This window comes from Phyllobates terribilis, unplaced genomic scaffold (assembly GCF_046119375.1).
Source record: "Phyllobates terribilis strain yellow unplaced genomic scaffold, ASM4611937v1 Scaffold_3__8_contigs__length_932513732, whole genome shotgun sequence".
Lineage (NCBI taxonomy): Eukaryota > Metazoa > Chordata > Amphibia > Anura > Dendrobatidae > Phyllobates > Phyllobates terribilis.
The window spans coordinates 578701026-578721602 of NW_027362763.1; the positions used below are offsets into that span (position 1 = coordinate 578701026).

Sequence of the window (20577 nt, forward strand, 5' to 3'; positions counted from 1 at the left end):
GTTTTCACCTTCAGGACCAGGCCAATTTTTACAATTCTGACCAGTCACTTTATGAGGTAATACCTCTGGAACACTTCAAAGGATCCCACTGCTTCTGAGAATGTTTTTTCGTGACATATTGTACTTCATGATAGTGGTAAAATTTGTTTGATATCACTTGCATTTAATTGTGAAAATATGGCAAAAATTTTGCAGGTTTCAAACTTTTAATTCTTATGCCCTTAACCCCTTAGTGAGCAAGTTAATTTTGACCTTAATGACCAGGCCAAATTTTTTAAATCTGACCAGTGTCACTTTATGAGGAAATAACTCTGGAACAGTAGACCAGTACGGCAGTGTGTGACACCAGAGATCAAAATAAAAAATACACATGTCCTACAGTGGGATTAAGTATAAAAGAAAAAAAAAAAAGTAAATTAAGATATGTAAAAAAGAAACCCACAAAAAAAGTGCACACAAAGGAAAAGCAGTTTCACCACTCAGAATGCAGAGTTTGTGACAAAAACAAAAACATTAGCACACATAATTGGTATCATTGTGTCCGGAAAACTCGCTCTATAAAATGGCCACGTCATTTATACCGTATGGTAAACACCGTAAAAAAAATACGCACAAACATTTTTTAACTTTTTCATCATACTGACTCACAAAAAAGTGAATAAAAAGTGATCAAAAAGTAGGTATTAAAAAGCGACACCCTCCTGCAAACAACAAGTCCTGATATGGCACATTAGGCAAAAAATAAATAAAAAAGTTATAGCTAAGAATTTGACGATGCAAAAAAACATTCTGTTTAGTAAAATATTGTTGTAAAACCCCCCAAAAAAACTGAATTACTGATTTTGGTTCATTCTGAAAAATCTGAATAAAAAGTTATGTACCCAAAAAATGTTACCAAAAAATCTGCAACTAGTCTCACAAAAAATAAGCCCTCAAACAGCTCTGCTCGCCAAAAAATAAAGTTACAGCTCTCAGAATATGGCAAAACATAAAAAAACTATATACTGTATTTTTCGTTTTATAAAAATGCACTTTTTTCCCCCTAGAGTTGGGGGGAAAATAAAGGTGCGTCTTACAAAGCAAAATCACCTTACTGGCTGCGGTGGAGCGTGGACCCAGGGTTGCTGCTGGCGAAGCAGGACGGGGTGTTCGGTAATGCGGGGGCACCGCCGACATTTTGTGGAAGCTGGAGCCCTGCACCTTCCATACTCTCCTATGCGGTGGACTCCAGGAAAATGGCCGACGGAGGCGGCGCATGGTCAGACAGATCTTGGCACTGCAGCGGCCCTAGAATTGGCGCATCAAATCAGATCGCGCCTTGCCTTCCTCTTGTCATCGCACGCACTATCATTACCCCGATTGCCACTGCACCAGGGCAATCGGGGTAATGATAGTTGGGGGATGAAGACCGCTGTGAATTATCAAAATTCACATCTGGCATCAAGCCCTGTGGTTAGTAATGGAGAGGGGTCTATCAGACACCCCCACTGCTAACCCACTAACGGTAAAAAAAAAAAAAAAAAAAAAAGGAAATTAAATGTTATTTTGAATAAAAACTCCCCGATACTTTCTCAGGTTCATCAGTTTATTTAAAAAAAATAAAAAAACCAAGCAGGTCCGACAGTCCATGGCGTTCCCATGACTATCCCCAAATCAGATGTCAAAGGCTATGGAGCTTTGTTCTGAGAAGGACGTTCCATATAGTGCCCCACAGCATAATGGGCCCATATAGTGCCCCACAGCGTAATGGCCCCCACCCTGGGTATATGGAATACGGTCCCTCACCCTGGGTATATGCTCCCATATATTCAATGCAAAGAAAAAAAAAAAACACTTCTACTCACCTTTCACGCAGCGCTGTGTCCGTGTGTTATGAAGATGTCAGCAATGAGCGGTGATAACGGACAGGCTGAGATGAGCGCACCCTACCGCCACTGCAGACACTCACCTGGGACCTCCGCTCCCAGCGCCTTGTCTCCCCGGCAGCTACTGTCATGGCACGCACTGTCTGAGCAGTGCGTGCGATGACAGGAGGAATGTGCAGCTTGCAGCTTACACTGCGGGCTCCACAAAGATAGGGCGTGCCTATAATGTTAGAGATGGGGTCGATGACTGACTACTGTCTCTTATGGCCAGGACTGCCGTAAATGAGGTGTTAGATCAGGTCAGAAGAGAAAGAAATTATCTTTATAGCAGACACGTTTCTTGTTTGATTGCCATTATTCATTGAATAATTGATCACCGATAACATGATCGGGGACCGGAAAAACCGGCCCCGATCATGTTCTCCAAGGTCTTAGCTACCACCCATAGCTGCGATCCTGGAGATTTTCGGATTCAGGTGGAGGAAGGGGGGGTGGGGGTGCTATAGATCTTCTAGATTGCCATGTTCAAACGGCGATGAGGGAATAAGGCCCCTTAGCGGCAACCGTTTTAATGAGCATCGTCGGTCATTAAGGGGTTAAACCAGAGACTAAGGTCACACAAAATAGTTAATAAATAACATTTCCCACATGTCTGATTCACATCTGCAGCATTTTTGAAAGGCTTTTTTTGTTAGGAAGTTAGAAGGGTTAAGGGTATGTGCACACGATGCAGAAATGCTCAGGATTTTTTCCTGAGCGTTTCTGCATCTCTCTGGCAGGAAAAAACGCATGCGGATTGTACATGCGGTTTCCTGCCAGGGACATGCGCAAATGAAGCGGTCTTCACTTTCATTTCCGCATGCGGGTTGACAAGCGCTTCCCAAGCGATTTTAGCATCACTTGGAAAGTGCTTGTCAACTTCACACTATATAAATCCATGCAACCGGCATGGATTTATATAGTGTGTGATGTCAAAAAATAAAAAATAAATCTATACTTTACCCTCTGATGGCCCCCGGTGTCCTGCTTCATCGGTCCCGGCTGCCGGCAGTGAAGACTTTAGGACCTTCCGACGTCAGCGTCACGTGACCCGTCACATGACTCTGACGTCAGCGAAGGTCCTTCTTCATTCAAACGCGAAGTGCCCGGGAAGCCGGCAGGACGCAGCGCGGGCCGTCAGAAGGTGAGAATATATATATTTTTTATTTTATTCTTTTTTTTTTAATGGTACCTTGGTCTGGATGAGAGTCCTCTCATCCACACCCGGGTACCATCCGCACATTAGACCGCATGAAAAGCGCATCAACATATACAGTGATGCGGATTCCATGCGGTCTAATGCAAGTCAATGGCGGCAAAAGAGCAGCGTTTCCGCAAAATTAATTGACATGCTGCGGATTTTTGACCGCAGCGTTTACGCTGCGGAAAAATCCGCATCATGGGCACAGCACATGCGGATTTCCATTGGGGAACATTGCTGCCCTTCTACCATGCGTTTTTCATGCGTTTCCGCGGCGTTTACGCAACTGCAAAAACGCCGCGGAAACGCATGAAAAACGCATCGTGTGAACTCAGCCTAAAGCCCCAATTTTTTTTTATTTTCACAAGGGAAACAAGAGAAGTTTCACAGCTAAAATTGTATGGTCCATTTTCTCCTGAGTACGGCGTTATCACCATGTGTGTTGAAAAACTATTGTTTGGGCGCTTGGAAGGAAGGAGTGCCATTTTTGAACGCAAAATTGGATGGAATGGTTAGCGGATGCCATGTTGGGTTTAGAGAGCACCTGATGTGCCTAAACAGTAGAACCCCACCCCCCACAAGTGACGCCATTTTGGAAACTAGACCCCTCAAGGAATTTATCTAGACGAGAGTTGAGCACCTTGAACCCCCAGGTGTTTTCAGAAGTTTATATCTTTTTATACAGTGTATGTAAACTTCTGGTTTCAACGGTATATGCAGCACCGCAACCGTAAATTGATGTTGCTCTACAAATTTCCGGATCTCTTCAGTCACCAACATCAGAGGCTGGGATCTTGTAACCCCCTGGTGGTTGACATAGGCGACCGTTGTGCGGTTGTCTGACATAATGTGGACATGCCACCCCTGCAATTGGGAACTGAGCTGCATTAAAGCATTTTTAACGGCGAACAGCTCCTTCATATATGTGGAGTAACTCCGCTCGGTGTCCAACCAGACACCCTGGATTACACAATCCCTCAGAGGTGCTCCCCATCCGGTAGTAGACTAGTCTGTTTCTCTGAGTCCAAGATAAGTCCTAAGAAAAACTGAACTTTGTCGCTTCAGTCTTGACTTTTCCAGATTTAGTATCCACCCAAGTTCGACCAGACTGGTTCTGACCTCAGTCAACTTGAGATTGCAGTGTTCGACTGACCTGTCCACTACCAGAAAGTCCTCCAAGTACCAGGGTATCTCGTTCTCGTAGATGTGACCTCCAGAATGATCTTTGTAAAGATCCTTGGAGCCATAGAGAAACCGAAGGGCAAAGCTGTGAATTGAAAATGCCTGACTTGCTTGTTGATATACATAGACACTCAGGTACTGATGATCTTTCTCATGGACTGGGACGTGGTAATAGGCATCCTTCAGGTCCAGGACACTCATGTAACATCCCGGGAACAATAGTTTTATGGCCGATCTTCTAGATTCCATCTTGAAGGGTCTGTATATCAGGAAGCTGTTCAGGCCCTTCAAATTGGTTATGGTTGTAAAGGTGCAGTTTTTTGTTTTTTTTAATCAGAAACAAGGGAGAATAGAATCCTCTCCCCTGTTCGCTTCCTAGAGTCTACTTCAGAATCTGCTTTTTCACCAAGTTTAACATTTCCTTCTCCAGGGCTGCTTGCTCCCTTGGACCCCTGGGAGACAAGATGTTGAAGGTTTGCTGAGGGATAGATGTGAAATCCAGTCTCAGTCCTGATGTTATTATCCCTACTATCTAGTCACCGGATGTAATTCTTTTCCAGGCAGGCAGGAAGTGGGACAATCTTCCTCCTACCTGGGGAGGCAAGTCACTAAGAGGTTTTCCTATTCTCAGAACATGAAGCCTCCACTTTTTTGCTTCCTTTCTTTTCCCTGGGAACGTTCTCTTTAACCCTTTAATGACTGAAGCATTTTCAGTTTTCGTTTTTTGCTCGCCTTTTTTCCAGAGCCAGAACTTTTTTATTTTTTGTTCAATATGGCCATGTGAGGGCTTATTTTTTGCGGGACCAGTTGTACTTTTAAACGTCATCACTGGTTTTACCATATTGTGTACTGGAAAACGGGAAAAAAATTCCAAGTGCAGTGAAATTGCAAAAAAAAAAAATAAAAAATAATGCAATTCCACAGTTTTTTGTTTTTTTACCACGTTCACTGAATGCTAAAACTGACCTGCCATTATTATTCTCCAGGTCATTACGAGTTCGTAGACACCAAACATGTATAGGTTCGTTTTTATTCAAGTGGTGAAAAAAAATTTCCAAAGCTTGCTTAAAAAAAAAAAAAAAAAAAAAAAAAAGGAAAAGAAAAATGGCGGCATTTTCCAGAGACCCATAGTGTCTCCATTTTTTTTTTTTTTTTTTTAGATCCGATGTTTTGATCGCCCGTTATTTAATTTTATTGCAATGTTGCGGCGACCAAAAAAAACGTAATTCTGGGGTTTGGAATTTTTTTCTCGTTACGTCGTTTAATGATCAGATTAATTCTTTTTTTATATTGATAGATCAGGCAATTCTGAACGCGGCGATACCAAATGTGTGTATGTGGGGTTTATTTTTTATTATTTTATTTGAATGGGGCAAAAGGGGTGTGATTTAAACATTTATAATTTTAATATTTTTAAAAACTTTTTTTTTTTTAAACACTTTTTGCATGCTTCGATAGTCTTCATAGGAGACAAGAAGCAGCAGTTCTCCGATCGCCTCTGCTACATTGAGACGATGAGCAGATCGCCTCTATGTAGTACAAACGCTCACTTGCTATGAGCGCCGACCACTGGGTGGCGCTTATAGCTAGCGAGACATGACAACCACAGGGGTCTGCTGTAGACCCCGGGTTGTCATGCCCACGCATAGGTGACCTGCGATCGCATGACAGCGTCAAAGATGGGCGCTGTTAAATGCCACTGTCAGATAATGACAGCGGCATTTAACTGGTTAACAGCCGCGGGTGGAACACGATTCCACCCGCCGCTATCGCGGGCACATGTCAGCTGTAAGAATCAGCTGACATGTGCCCGGTTCAGTGCGGGCTCACCGCCGGAGCCCCCGCTGAACTGGCCTTTCCGACATGGTGCGTACTATTACTGACCACGTCGAACAGAGGTTAATTTGGTCCTCTAGTTGTTGTAACCAGACCATCATTGACCTGGCTGTGCAAGTGGCCACGACTGCAGGTTTTAATGCTCCCTCTGAGGACTCCCATTTTTGTTTCAGAAAAGGCTCAGCCTTTTTTTCAAGGGGATCTTTGAGAGCTCCCAAATCCTCAAATGGCAGGGTGGACATCTTAGAGGATTTGGGCACCGCCACATAAATTTTAGGAGTTTTATCCCACCTGGCTGTATCCTCTTCCTAAAACGGGTATCTCCTTTTTGAAGATGGTAGCTGCCCCTTCTTTTCGGGTCTCCTCCACTCCTTGTCAATGAGCATTTTAATTCTCTCATTGACCGGGAACATGCGCCTATTCTTTTGATCTAGACCTCTGAACATGATGTCTTGAACTGTTCTAGGGGGTCTTGGTATCACCTATCCCCACAGTCGTTCTTTTAGCCTTTATTAATTTAGTTAATTAAATTTATTTCAGCTTACCAGCCGTATCATTCTCTGAGAAAGATGTGGACGAAGAGGAGATAGAAGAGGAATTAGACTCATTGTCTTGAAATATTAAGAATTCCTCTGAATCAGATGTTTGATGTTTTGGCTTCTTAACTTTAATCAGGGTTTTCAGTGAGTCCCTAACCTCAGTCTGGATTATTGATTTTAGATCCATGGCAAAGCTGGGGGTTTCCTCCGATATGGTCTTTTGGATACACCCAGGGCAGAGTTTTTTAGTATATGTGCTGGGACAATTAACCCCGCACAGCGCACATTCCCTGTTATTCTTTTTGGAGTTACATTTCTTGGGTCTTTCCATGTAAAAAATATACAGAGAAAGGGACCTATTTAATATGGTGAACTTTCACGAAGATCTCTCACCACTCTGCCATTCAGTCTAGGGTACCGGAGATGGAGGTTGGATCAGTTCATATGATCTCTCTTGCCTGGAGGTGGTGGACTCACGACCTGCCCTGCTCCTCTGGCTGGTCTTGCTGCCACTTGAGTGACTGCCACTATAACATCCTTGATGGTGGCGCTACTGCGACTGACGTGGCTGCTGCTCAGGTGACTGCTGCTCTTGATCCATATTGGACAAGATGTATAGGCACCGCCATCCTGCAGCTTTTCCTCTCTTTAATAGCCGAGGGATGCCACACCACCCCCAGTCCAGCCCCACCCCTGGATATCTGGGGTAAGACCAGGCTTTATTACATTTGTTTTTTTTTCCTTCTGTGCTCTATGCACTACCGCAATAAACTCCGGTGCGCTCATTCCCAGGATGCGCCTGACTTCCTGACACGCACCCTGCGCAGACTCCTATGTCCCGCTTTCCAGCGCACTCTGCATCCGGCAGGCTGGATAAAAACCACCAGCACGCCCGCAGCCCTGGAAGCAGGCCTCGGCGCACTCCACCGGAGGCCTCCCATCTGACTTACCTGCGCAGCCCCGGAATGTAACCCGGCGCGCTTGGCCCAGCCTGCAGGCAGATATCCCATCCATGGACACCCTCTAGTCTAGTAAGCTTCCATGAAGCACCACTCTTCAGAGGTTCCCATCACAGAGAGGAAACCAAACTGATGCGGAGGAGAGGTACTGCCTTTTTATTCAGTAGGTTTTTTCCCTGTGCAGGCGGCTGGACATCTACAAGTGCGCATGCGCCCCACAATATCAGCGCTTGCTGGGAGCAATATTCAAATACATGGGCATCGCCAGCAGTGAGTGAATGCTGCGCCCGCCCATGACTGAATATGACAAAGACACCCCTATGACTGAATGAGCAGGTAGGATCTAAGTATATTAAAGATTATAAAATCATTACAGCTGCACAAATTTTAATGGAAAAAGCAAGTTAGTGATGCACATTGCATCACTAAACGCTATGGGGGCAGTGTACAGGGTAGCTAGGACGTGACAGGTTCCCTTTAAAGTACGTTGTTCTTCTGAACAATGTCTTGAATGACCCATATTTCTCAGGCTTTGAAGGAGAAATGCATGTACAACATGTGCTGGCTTCACCCAAAATAAGGGCTACCTGATTCACACCTGTTTCTTCACAGAATGATTGACCTCACTAATTGAACTCCACACTGCTATTATTTTGAACACACCCTCTTTCAATTAATTATTCAAATGCACAGACTCAAAAATATGCAGATTATGAATGCTGAGTCTGTTGGTTTTCTTGACATGTGGTAATAAAATGTATACCAAAACAGTGAATAATCTGGTTAGTCATATTGGACGGCTATTTTGAATACTACTGCACATTCATGACGGGCATGAAGGTCTTCAGCAGAACGCCCCTCAGCCATTATGACAACTCAATGGCTATTAGAAAAGCGCAACCCTGTGCCCCGTGCTGTAAGTGTCGGTCAGACTGGCAGCGACATTTAAAAGGTTAACATCTATGGGCGGAGCTCCGAGTCTGCACAGCGGTTAAAAGAATATGATGTCTGTGTTATTCAGCCATCATCTACCAGCAAAGATGCAGATTCAGTTCCTGAGACCACATCAAAAGTCAGTAAGCTGACATGATGTAATTGTATGTTCTATATGTCGGTAAGGGGTTATCAACCTCACTGATTCAATTGAATTACTTGGCATGCTATTTCTGTGCATGGTGTTTATACTGAATAAATCGAGGTTTTAAAAATGTTCTATTTTTCCATTATTCAAATATCATCCTACTGATCCTGTGATTTCTGCAATTCCATGACTATTCCTTCTTAGTAACATATGAAGTTGCACTACCAAGTGTATAATAGGAACAATTACCATATGCGCTAATGCTCCTGGATAAATTACAGTTATCAAATACATATTTTTTTTTTAACAGTTATAAGACTATCAAAATCTCTTTTTGCAAGGACAAATATTCATCAGTGGAATTAAACAGTGCTTCCTCAGGATACTAGTACTGCAAATTCAGGTCACAGAGCTAAAAAAATGTAGCAAAATACAAAAAGATTTGAGAATTTTTCTTCCCGCTGGATTCTAAGAACAGTTCTTAAAGGGAATGCGAGCACAGAATGACTGCTCAAAACAAGTACAGCCGCTCAATGCACCCTCAGCGTGGCCGAACAGTTCACTGCATAGGTACACACATGGGTAACCTATTAGTCAATCAGAGTGGAGCAGTGAGGATGGCTCTTCAAACCATGTTTTCTCTGAAATGCCGGGGCCTATTTTTTTTGTGAAAACCATACCTGGCTTTAACTGTGCAGCCAGGCACCAAGTCATGCTGACCGTGGTTCTGATCAGGGCTGTGGAGTCGGTAAGCCAAACATTCGACTCAGACTCCTCAATTTCCATGACACCGACGCCGGCTGCCTCACACATGGCTCATGTTTAAGTGATAAATTCACTGTAACACAGATTCATCTCTGCTAAAAGTCTAGACCCTTAGATCAGGAATAGGACAGACATTTATAGGACATTTCATAACTTTCCCAAATTCTTATGAAAAAATATTCCCCACAAACTGCATTGAACTACTGCACCCAATTTATTATATATTTTAGGAGTTGGAGTCGGTCCATTTTATACCAACTCCACCAAAATGGGCTCCAACTCGGACTCCACAGCCCTGGTTCTGACAGCATGAATGAAGTGAAAGGTTCCCTTAACCCTTTCATCCTCTAGCCTGTTTTTATCTTTCTGACCAGGCCAAAGTTTTTCAATTCTAACCAGTGTCACTTTAGGTAAAACTCTGGCCCGTGGGCCAAATCTGGCAGTTAGGGTGATTATATTTGGCCCGCAACGCTTCGGATTAGGTGTTGCTCATTATACTGTATGGAGGACTGTCTGGGACCCATTATTCTGTATGGAGGATTATGTGGCACCCATTAAACAGTATAGAGGACTATGTGAGGGTCATTATACTGTGTGGGGATCACAGTTGGGGCATCATACTGTGATGGTCACCATACTTTGCTGTGGGATACAGTAGGGTCATTATACGGTGTGTGGAGTGTCACTATGGGGGTAATCATACTATATTTGGGGCACTTTTGTTGGCATCATAATTTATTATCTGTATTACTTATTAATTCAATGTTTTTTATTCTTTGTTATTACATATTTAAATTAGGCCACTGGGCTATATGCTTCTTACTGCTCTTACATAACATATGATTCCAGTATACACCATTTGTGATTATGTGCTAATTTTATTAAAAGATCTATTGATAAAATGTACTTTGTTCATAAGTCAAGCCCTTTAAAGAGCACCTGTCAGCAGGATTGTGCTCTGTAAACTACATACACTATCAGGTCGGCTACATTACACTGATTATAAATGATACCTTGGTTGATGACATCCGTCCTGTAGTTCTTGTGTATCCTTTACTTTCAGTTTGGAGATAATGATATGCTCATGCTCTGGGGCGGCCTGTGGAGGGGGGCTCTATCTGGTGCTCTGCTTACATATTGTATGCTCTTATGACAGCTCACTGTGCCTTCACTGACCTGCCTCCTATTTTACCTAGCCCCACACTACTAGCTGCATTATGTAAAATAGGAGGCAGGTCAGTGAACGATCAGTGAGCTATCATAAGAGCATACAGATGAATATGTAAGCAGAGCACCAGATAGTGATATGCTCATGCTCCGGGGTGAGCTCTATCTCCAAACTGAAAGGAAAGATTACACAGGAACCACAGGACGAATGTCATCAACCAAGGTATCATTATAATCAGTGTAATGTAGCCGATCTGACAGTTTATGTAGTTTAGTTTACAGAGCACAATCCTGATGACAGGTGCGCTTTAAGTTAGTTTTCACATGAAAAGTTTCATTATATTTGATAAGGAAAAACTCAATTATAGAATTTTTTTTTTTTTAATAAATATCAAGGTTTGCTCGCGACTTTGTCAAAGTTTTTAATTTTGGCCCTCTGTGTGTTCGAGTTTGATATCCCTACTTTATGTGGTAATAACTCTGAAATGCTTCAACATATCCCAGTGATTCAGAGACTGTATTTTCGTGACACATTGTACTTCGTGTTAGTGGTAAATTTAGGTAGATATGATTTGCAATAATAGAGTTTCCAGTTAAGATTTTGAAAAATTGGCAAATTTTTGAACTGTGAATTTTTCTGCCCTTAAAACAGATTGTCATGCCACTAAAAAGTTAATAAATAACATCTATCCCAAGTCTACATTACATCAGCATCAGTTTTGAAACAATTTTCTCTTTTTTGGGGGGAGGGGGAGTTAGGAGGGTTACAAGTTTATCAGCAACATCTCAGCTTCCCAACAAAATTTGCATAACCATTTTTGTAGGGACCACAGCACATTTGTAGTGACTGAGGGCCTGTGAGACAGAAAATCCCGTATTTTAAGGCGGAACATAAGAAGCACTCCCTCCCCCCCCCCCCCCCCCCCACACACACAAATTTGGAAGGAAAATGAGGGGGGTGCATCTTATGGTCCAAACGTTACCGGAGGTGGTGGTGAAGCCGGATCGCAGGGCCCTCCCTCCTTCAGGAACGCGGTGGCAGCAGAGGTGAGGCTGAGCGGCTGGGGCCGGGACCTGTGGCTGGCCCGTACTGGGGCTGGGGCCGGTGTCGGGCAGTGAGCGGCGAGGCAGAGCAGCCATCTTCCTAGAGTTGTGATCTACAAGAAAATGGCCACCCGAGCCGGCGCACGCGCAGACCGGTAGCTCCGGCGGCCATTTTCCTGTAGATCACAGCTCTAGGAAGATGGCCACGCACACCGGAAACCTGCGCAGGCCGCTCTGTTTCGCCACCTGATGCCGCTCACACACAGGCCCCAGCCACAGGCCCCGGCTAAGGTCCCCGGCCAGGCACAGGCTCCACAGCATCTCACCTCTTCTGCTGCAGCTGCCAGCTTACTGAGGGACCCTGCCTCCTGTGACCCTCGCTCCACCCCCCCCAGGTAAGATACCGTACCTATTCAGACTATAAGATGGACCCCCATGTTATAAAAAAAAATTTTTTTTCTATTTTCCACCCCAAAATTTGGGGTGTGTCTTATGGTCTGATGCGTCTTCTAGTCCGAAAAATACGGTACTTCAAAGTTACACAATTTTAAAAACTGCACCCCTCAAAGTGCTCAAAACCACATTCAGAAGTTTATTGATCCTTTGGGTGCTTCACACGAATTAAAGCAATGTGGAAGGAAAAAATAAAAAGGTTTTACTTTTTCCCACAAAAATGTTGCTTTAGCACCAAATTTTGCATTTTCACAAGTGTAATAGGAAAAAAATGAACTCTAAACTTTGCAAAACTAGGAGTGGGTGAAAAATGCAGAAGCGGTGTAAGTGTTTCTATTGTACTTTTCCTCTGACTGCTCCAGTCCTAAATTTGGCCTACACATACGGATATATACAGACCAAATATTAAACTTTGCCTAATACGTGTTGTGAATAAACAGTTTGGGTGCACGGCAGGGCTCAGAAAGTAAGGAGCGCCATTTGAATTTTGGAGCCCCATTTTGGCTGGAATCGATTACGGATGCCATGTCACATTTGAAGAGCCCATGACATGCCAAAACAGCAGAAACCCCCACAAGTGTGTGCACTGTGAGAATTCATAAGTCTGGTCTCAATTCACACAGTGACTGCAGACTTGTTTTAGACCGGACAATCCCTTTAAACATCCGCAATTGAGCTGTTGGACACGCATGTCACCTATGTAATATACAGGAAGTACAGTTAAAGTGACCCTCCAGCTTTATCTAACACTTTAGAGTGGAAGAGGAATGCTTAGTGTGCAGCAGTAGACTAAGATTTCCTCCTCCTGTTGATTGACACGGGTGGTGGATAGATCGTGTCTTGGCCTAATGTTCATAGAGTGCTTACAGTAAACCGAGAAGCAACCTACAATTCTTAGGCTGTGTGCCCACGTAGCATTTTTCAAGCGTTTTTGATGCGGAATTTCCGCAGCGTAAACGCTTGAAAAACGCTTGGTAACACGCACCCCATGGTCCCCAATGGGATTCCGCAAGTTCTATGCACATGCTGCGGATTTTTCCGCAGCGTTTATGCTGCGTTCAAAAATCCGCAGCATGTCATTTAATTTTGCGTTTCCGCAAGCAGAATTGCCTTTGTTCAATGCATAAAAAACGCAAGGCAATTCCGCATGTGGAAAACGCGTGATAAACGCGCGAAAAAAGCGCGATAAACGCGTGCGGAATTCCGCATGCGTTTTTCCGGGAGAGGACTTGCATTTATGCAGCAGAAATTTTCTGCTTCATAAATGCAACGTGGGCACATAGCCTTATTGTGGAAATCTAACCTGGTGACTCTTTAAAAATGAAGCTTTTATGCTGCATTGCCATCTAGTGATCTATGCCAAGTACATGATTTTATGCTTGGTAAGTGAAAGGGACTGTCAGCACAAATTGAGAATGCTCTACAAATGTTTTGTTTGTGGCATTTATCACCACTACTGACTCATGGAGAGGTAACAAACTTCCAAGAAAGGTAACGTACCAATGTGTGCTCGATCAGAGATAGTCAGCCTGTTTTCCCATCCAGCCAATCCTGAAGGAAACAAGGAAATCAATACAATAATGAAGTACATTACCAGTAGATCAATGTGTAATAGACAAAATGTTTTCATCCTTTATAAGCACACAACAATGGAAAAAAAAGTCATCAGCCAGCCATATATGTTACTTGCTTTTAAAATCTGCCAGTGACCGAGTCGTACGGATGACTAGTCGTACCGGCGAATCCCAGGCGGCTTCTCCCCACTTGCCAACAGTGATTAACAAGCCTCCGCCTATGTGCGCGTCGCTTGGGCAGCATATATCAGCTGAAAGATTCCCTTTTTAACCAATTTACAAATTGATGGCAGCAACATCTCAAAAACGTGGGTCAGGGTCACGTCTACCAATGTGTAACATCCCCAATTTTTATAACAGTTTGGGAAGTGAGGAGACCAATTAAGGGAGGTGGGGAAAGGAACGTTGTCCCATTCTTGTCTGATGTTGGACTCTAGCTCCACAGTCCTGGGTTTTCGTTGCTGTATTTTTCATTTCATAATGCACAAAATGTTTTTTTTAATTTTTACTGGTGAAAGGTCTAGGCTGCAGACAGCCGATCTCTTCTGTGAAGCCACGCTGTTGTGATGGATGCAGTATATGGTTTAGCATTGTCCTGCTGAAATATACAAGACATTCCCTGAAATAGAGGTCGCCTGGATGGGAGCATATATTATTCTAAAACCTCTATACAATCCTCAGCATTGATAGTGACTCTCTAGATGCAGCTCCATACCATCAGTGATGAAGGATTCTGAACTGTGCACGGATAACAAGCTGGATGATCCCACTCCTCATGTCCACAGTCAGTGGTTTCCATAAAGAATTTCACATTTTGATTCATCTGACCACAAAACAGTTTTCCATTTTCTTTCAGTCTATATTAATGAGCTTTGGCCCAACGAAAATGGCAGCATTTCTGGATTGGCTTCTTCACTGCATGATAGAGCTTTAACCCCTTAAACCCCGGAGCATTTTCCGTTTTTGCATTTTCGTTTTTTGCTCCCCTTGTTCCCAGAGCCATGGCGTTTTTATTTTTTGGTCAATATGGCCATGTGAGGGCTTATTTTTTGCGGGACGAGTTGTACTTTTCAACGCCATTACTAGTTTTACCATATCCTGTACGGGAAAACAATTCCAAGTGCGGTAAAATTGCAAAAAAAAGTGCAATACCACAGTTGTTTTTTATTTATTTTTTTTACCACGTTCACTGAATGCTAAAACTGACCTGCCCTTCTTATTCTACAGGTCATTACGAGTTCATAGACACCAAACATGTATAGGTTCTTTTATATTTAAGTGGTGAAAAAAAATTCCAAAATTTGGTAAAAAAAATAAAAAAATAGCGCCATTTTCCAAGACCCGTAGCGTCTCCATTTTTCGTGATCTGGGGCTGGTTGATGGCTTATTTTTTGCGCACCGGGCAAACGTTTTTATTGATAACATTTGGGGTAGATCCGATGTTTTGATCGCCCGTTATTGCATTTTATTGCAATTTTGCGGCGACCAAAAAACGTAATTCTGGCGTTTAGAATTTTTTTCTCGTTACGCCGTTTACCGATCGGATTAATTATTTTTTATATTGATAGATCGGGCGATTATGAACGCGGCGATACCAAATATGTGTATGTGGGTTTTTTTTTCATATATTTTATTTTGAATGGGGTGAAAGGGGGGTGATTTAAACTTTTATATATTTTTTTATTTTTTTTTTATATTTTTAAAAACTTTTTTTTTTTTACTTTTTGCATGCTTCTATAGTCTCCATAGGAGACTAGAAGCAGCAACTATCCGATCGCCTCTGCTACATACAGGGGACGAGCAGGTCCCCTGCATGCAGCAGAAATGGTCCTGTGCTATGAGCGCCGACCACTAGGTGGCGCTCGTAGCAACAAGATCATGACAACCACAGGCGTCTGCTGCAGACCCTGGGTTGTCATGCACGCCCATCGGCGACCCGCGATCACGTGACGGGGTCGCCGGTGGGCGGGGCTTATGACGTGCTACCCGGAAGCGCGCGTTAAATGCTGCTGTCGGAGATTGACAGCGGCATTTAACATGTTAACAGCTGCGGGTGGATCGCGATTCCACCCGCGGCTGTTGCGGGCACATGTCAGCTGTAAGAATCAGCTGACATGTGCTCCGTTCAGTGAGGGCTCAGCGCAGCAGCCCTCACTGAACGGGCAGTACGCAAATATGCGTACTAATACGTCCCCGGTAAGCAAGGGGTTAAATTGCATTTGTGGATTGCACGGCAAACTGTATTCAGAATTTCTGGAAGCATTCTCTAGCCCATGCAGTGATTTGTACAGTTAGCCTTGCCCCTTGGGCACAAGGATTTTTCCACAATCTGAATCTTTTCACGGTATTCTTTACTGTAGATCAAGGCTACCTCAGGCCCACAGGCCATTTACAACCCTAGATTACTTTTTATCCAACCCCTGGGCAGATTCCCGGGGACCACGGTGCTTGGGCCGGCAGCGGTATTTTGATGGCCGCTAGCTCATTAATTTCTTCTTGCTTTGTGAGCACACGCACAAAGTGTTCACTACTGAATGCTGATGGACTCTGCCTCCCCATCATGCTCTTTTTATAGTCACGTGACTTAGATGAAAATTGACGCTCCAGTCACTTTTCATTAGTACTACTTACTTTCTCCAGCCTTTTATTAACCATGTCACAACTTTGAGATATGTTGCTGCCATCGATTTCTACAGTTAATTTTTTCAATTGAAACAGAAAAAGGTCTAACTTTTAACTTCTGATACGTGTTCTATATCAAACATGGCTATAAAAGGATTTCCAAATTGTTGCATTTATATATTTTCTTTACACACAGCATCCCAACTTTTTAAAATTGGGGTTGTAAATAATCAGCAAGTCATAATGCAACATATAATGTACACTATTACAGCCCATGGCAGTAATGTGCATCTCATATGCAATCCTATAATCCTAAAATATATAAAAGGCCAACAATTGAGAATCAAAGCTACTTCTAATAGATCACAATATAACTTTCTATGAAAAGAAATTCAATACATTTACATGAATGAGGAGATTGCAAGTAACATACAGTCTCTGATAGGGTTTTCAGAAAATTTATTTTTATACTCCCATAAAACTGAAATCCCTTTCTCACAGAAAGCACTGAGGCACAAAGTAACTTTGGTATACACTCTGCCACTAGGTAGGGAAAAAAAAAAAAAGTTGGCTCCACCCTACCATAGGATAGTAGTAGTTGAGTAAAGAAGAAAAATAATCTTTAACAATCAGGAACCAATATGTCAGGTCATCTAACAGTATGAAAATCCATTGTGGGTTTAACAGAACTGTGAATTGTTCTGGACCAAGCTCCAAAAAATGGTAATTAGTGATGAGCGAGCATGCTCATCACTACTCATTACTCGCCCGAGCATCACAGGGCTCGAGATGCTCGTTATTCGGTGAGTATTTTTTGAATGTTCGGTGGGAGCTCGAGTCCCTGCCTGACATGTTTGGTGCATATTAAGCAGCCAATTAACATGCGGGGATTGCCTGACACTCACTCTAATGCCATAGCCATGTTGGTTGTGGCATTACAGTGATTGGCTGGCCGCATAGTGTCTATATAAGACCCGGTGACCTTATGCTCATCACAGTCTACAGGTCAAACAGGCAGAGTAGGGAGAGCATTGGTGCTCATTTTAGGCAGGGCTCCACACCACTATTAATCTACACTATCAATCCTTGTAAGGGCTGATTCTGATGAATATTAATCCGGCTGATAGCAATAGTCAGAGTTTGTGGAGACCTAGTATAGTACAGAATAGGGTCCACTGCACGTTCTTATTGCTGCTGGAACTCCTATCAATAGCCCTCGATATCAGGGCTGATAATATTCTTTTTGCTCTTAATCCTAATAATTTTGGTGAAAAGAAATATAATACACCATTTTACTGCAGCATACAGCCAGATTTGGTTGATTTGAAAAGCATTGCTGTATTGTGCAAGAGTTGTATTGTGAAAGAAACTTGTCCATCTCAGGTGGTCAAATATTACTGCAGTAATAATCCTGACATTTTTTTGCAAGCTGCAAAATATTGTAATAGAAAAAAAAAAAAAAAAATGGGGGGGGGGGGGGGGGGGGGGGGGGGAGATTCAGCTCACCCACATGAAGACAGAGACACGGAATCGGCTGTGCGGCAGGAAGGAAATCGAAGAAGAGAATTTATGTTCCAGCTCCAGGTCCTTTTTCAATAGACTATTTCATCTTATTAAAAAATATATTCAGTGATGACGCCAACCATAAACAGGCGTTATTCCAGCGTCAGCTATAATTACTGCGGTAATAATCCTGACATTTTTAGTAAGATGCAAAATAAAGTCCATTTAAAATGGGAAAGGCGCGTGGTAAGGGACGGCGAAGTGGACTTTATGCTGATGGTGCACACAGAGGTCGAAGCCGTGGGCAAGATGAAACGGTGCCTGCTGAAGGAGAGCATGATGAGAAGGAGCAAGGAACTATACAGGGTGATGCTATACAAGCCAGCTTCATCTCATCATGGTTTGTTGGGGGGTGGAGAGAGAAGAAGCAGCAGCAGGAGTAGGAGGAACAGGAGCTGGCTTCCTGCGCTACAGATGGTTCTACCCTCTCCACATTCATACAGTCTGTTCATCGTGGATTGCCTGAAGAGGCGGGGTGGGGTGAGGAGGACAAGGAGGAGAACATGGACAGTTGTCCTCTTGGTGGGGACAGGGAAGTCTTGGCTGTTGACAGTCTGGCACACATGGCTGAGTTCATGTTCCGCTGCCTTTCCCGTGACCCTTGCGTTGTACGCATTTTGGGCAAAACTAACTACTGGTTGGTCACACTTCTAGACCCACGCTACAAGGAGAATTTTCTATCTTTCCTTCCCGTGGCGGAGAGGTCTAGTAAAATGTTGCAGTAGCAGAAGGCCCTTGTTCAAGAATTCTTAAAAAAAAATCCCATCTATCAACGCAGGCGGCAGAGGTCGCAGTTTTTTGGACAACCAAGGAGTACAGACGAGGGAGACAACTGCGATGCAGTAGAGGCAGGGGAACACTGTCAAAGGTGTAGGACAGTTTTCTCAGACCCTCCCAGCGCCCAGGCCCTGATGGGCAGGGTACTCTGGCAAGGGAAAAATTTTGGAAGATGCTGAAGGAGTACCCTGTTGACCGTACCAGCGTCCTCCGTGATTCCTCTGTGCCTTATAACTATTGGGTATCCAAGCTGGACACATGGAATGAACAGTCTTCTCCACGCCTTGGAAGTCCTGGCCTGCTGCTAGCGTTTAGCCAGAGCAGACTTTGAGTGCCGCTGGGGGTATTATAACTGAAAATGCTGATGGGCTGACTTATCAAAATGAACAAGGGCTGGATTGGGCCAGACTTCTCAACAGCACCAGATGATAGCAGCGGAACATAGTCAAATCCAGTGGGTTTTTTGGAGGGTCTAATCCCACGCACCCCTTCACACCCAGACATGGGTATACGCTTCAGTATTTCGTCTATTTTTATGTCATCCTTCTCCACCACCATATCACCAGGGTAACCATCATGCAACACCCACATATTTTTATTTATTTTTTATTTTTTGTTAAGGGTGGTAGAAACTATTTTTAGAGGCCTACCTCTAACATTCTGTAAAATATACATATATGTACTACCAAGGGGTACATGCGTTTCAGCCCATGTCAAACTCGTTTAGCGCAGGCTCCGGCTCTGAGCCCGCGCTAAACCGGGCACATGTCAGCTATTCCCCATTAATCACACTGTTAGCTGCATTTACAATAGGGACGAGGCACTAGGTATCATCAGCCGGAATGGAGTGTTTATTCTGGTCACATACATATCTTCCACAGTGCATAACTTTATTGATTTCTTCCATGACTCATTGACCAATTCATAATTTTTACGGTGATCTGTACTCCGAAATGAATCAAAGTTAAAAAAATTACTGATTTAATGTGTCCATTCAGTGTTTCTCTGTAGCTTCTGAATGTAAGAGGCAATGGTTGGAGACTTGACACTACTGGAGCTGGAATTACCACTTCAGAACTCACCAGTGCTTTGTTTCCATCCATATCTGGGTGCTTCTTGAAGTATATTTTGGGGGTCATTGTCCTGCTGGAAGACCCATGACCTAGGATGGAAACCCAGCTTTGACACTGCGCACTACATTGCGACCCAAAATCCTTTGGGAATCTTCACATTTCATGATGACTTGCACACAGTCAAGGCACCCTGTGCCAGAGGCAGCAAAACAACCCCTAAATATCTTTGAACCTCCACCATATGTGACTAAGGACTGTGTTCTTTTATTTGTAGGCATCATTCCAATTAGAATAAATAGTTGGAATGAGGTGCGTTACCAAAAAGCTGTATCTTGGTCTCATCTGTTCCCAAGACGCCTGCTGGCACTCTACAAGTTGTGAGGGACGCCTGTTGGACATCCAAATTTCAAACTTTACATAAAGTAGGCAAAGAAGAAAATTTGACCACCTCAGATGGATACGTTATATTGCAGTAGCAATATACGGCTATGCAATGCATAGCTGGCTCTCTAACAACAGTAAGGACTGCCTGATGGCCCTGTAAATAGGCTGTGACTTTCAGAGTCCCTTCTTCATAAATGAAACAGGATGTGTCTGATCATGTCTCACACACCACATGGCCAGGTAAGGTAGTAAAAATGTTAAAATTAAAATTTACTGGTGAATGTATTATTCACCGTTGAAAGCAATGCAAAAGTGCAAAAATGCATCAAAAACACTGAGTGTGAACATAGCCCAAGATGTGGAGGAGCAATTTGTTTGTTTTGCCTTATATACAAGTCATTACCCTAGAAAGAATGTTTAACATTTTTTTACAGGAAAATCCATTTTAGCTTT

The 20577-nt window shown here is 43.3% G+C and overlaps 1 protein-coding gene across 2 annotated transcripts in view; it reads right to left on the reverse strand.

Moving 5' to 3' along the window:
• Positions 1-20577, reverse strand: part of LOC141257200 (adenylosuccinate synthetase isozyme 2) — a 107420-nt gene that overhangs the window by 67351 nt on the left and 19492 nt on the right. For both annotated transcript variants that reach the window (XM_073671446.1, XM_073671448.1), the window contains exon 5: positions 13632-13682. In XM_073671446.1, the coding sequence (XP_073527547.1) occupies positions 13632-13682 (51 nt within the window). The remainder of the gene's footprint in view (positions 1-13631; positions 13683-20577) is intronic.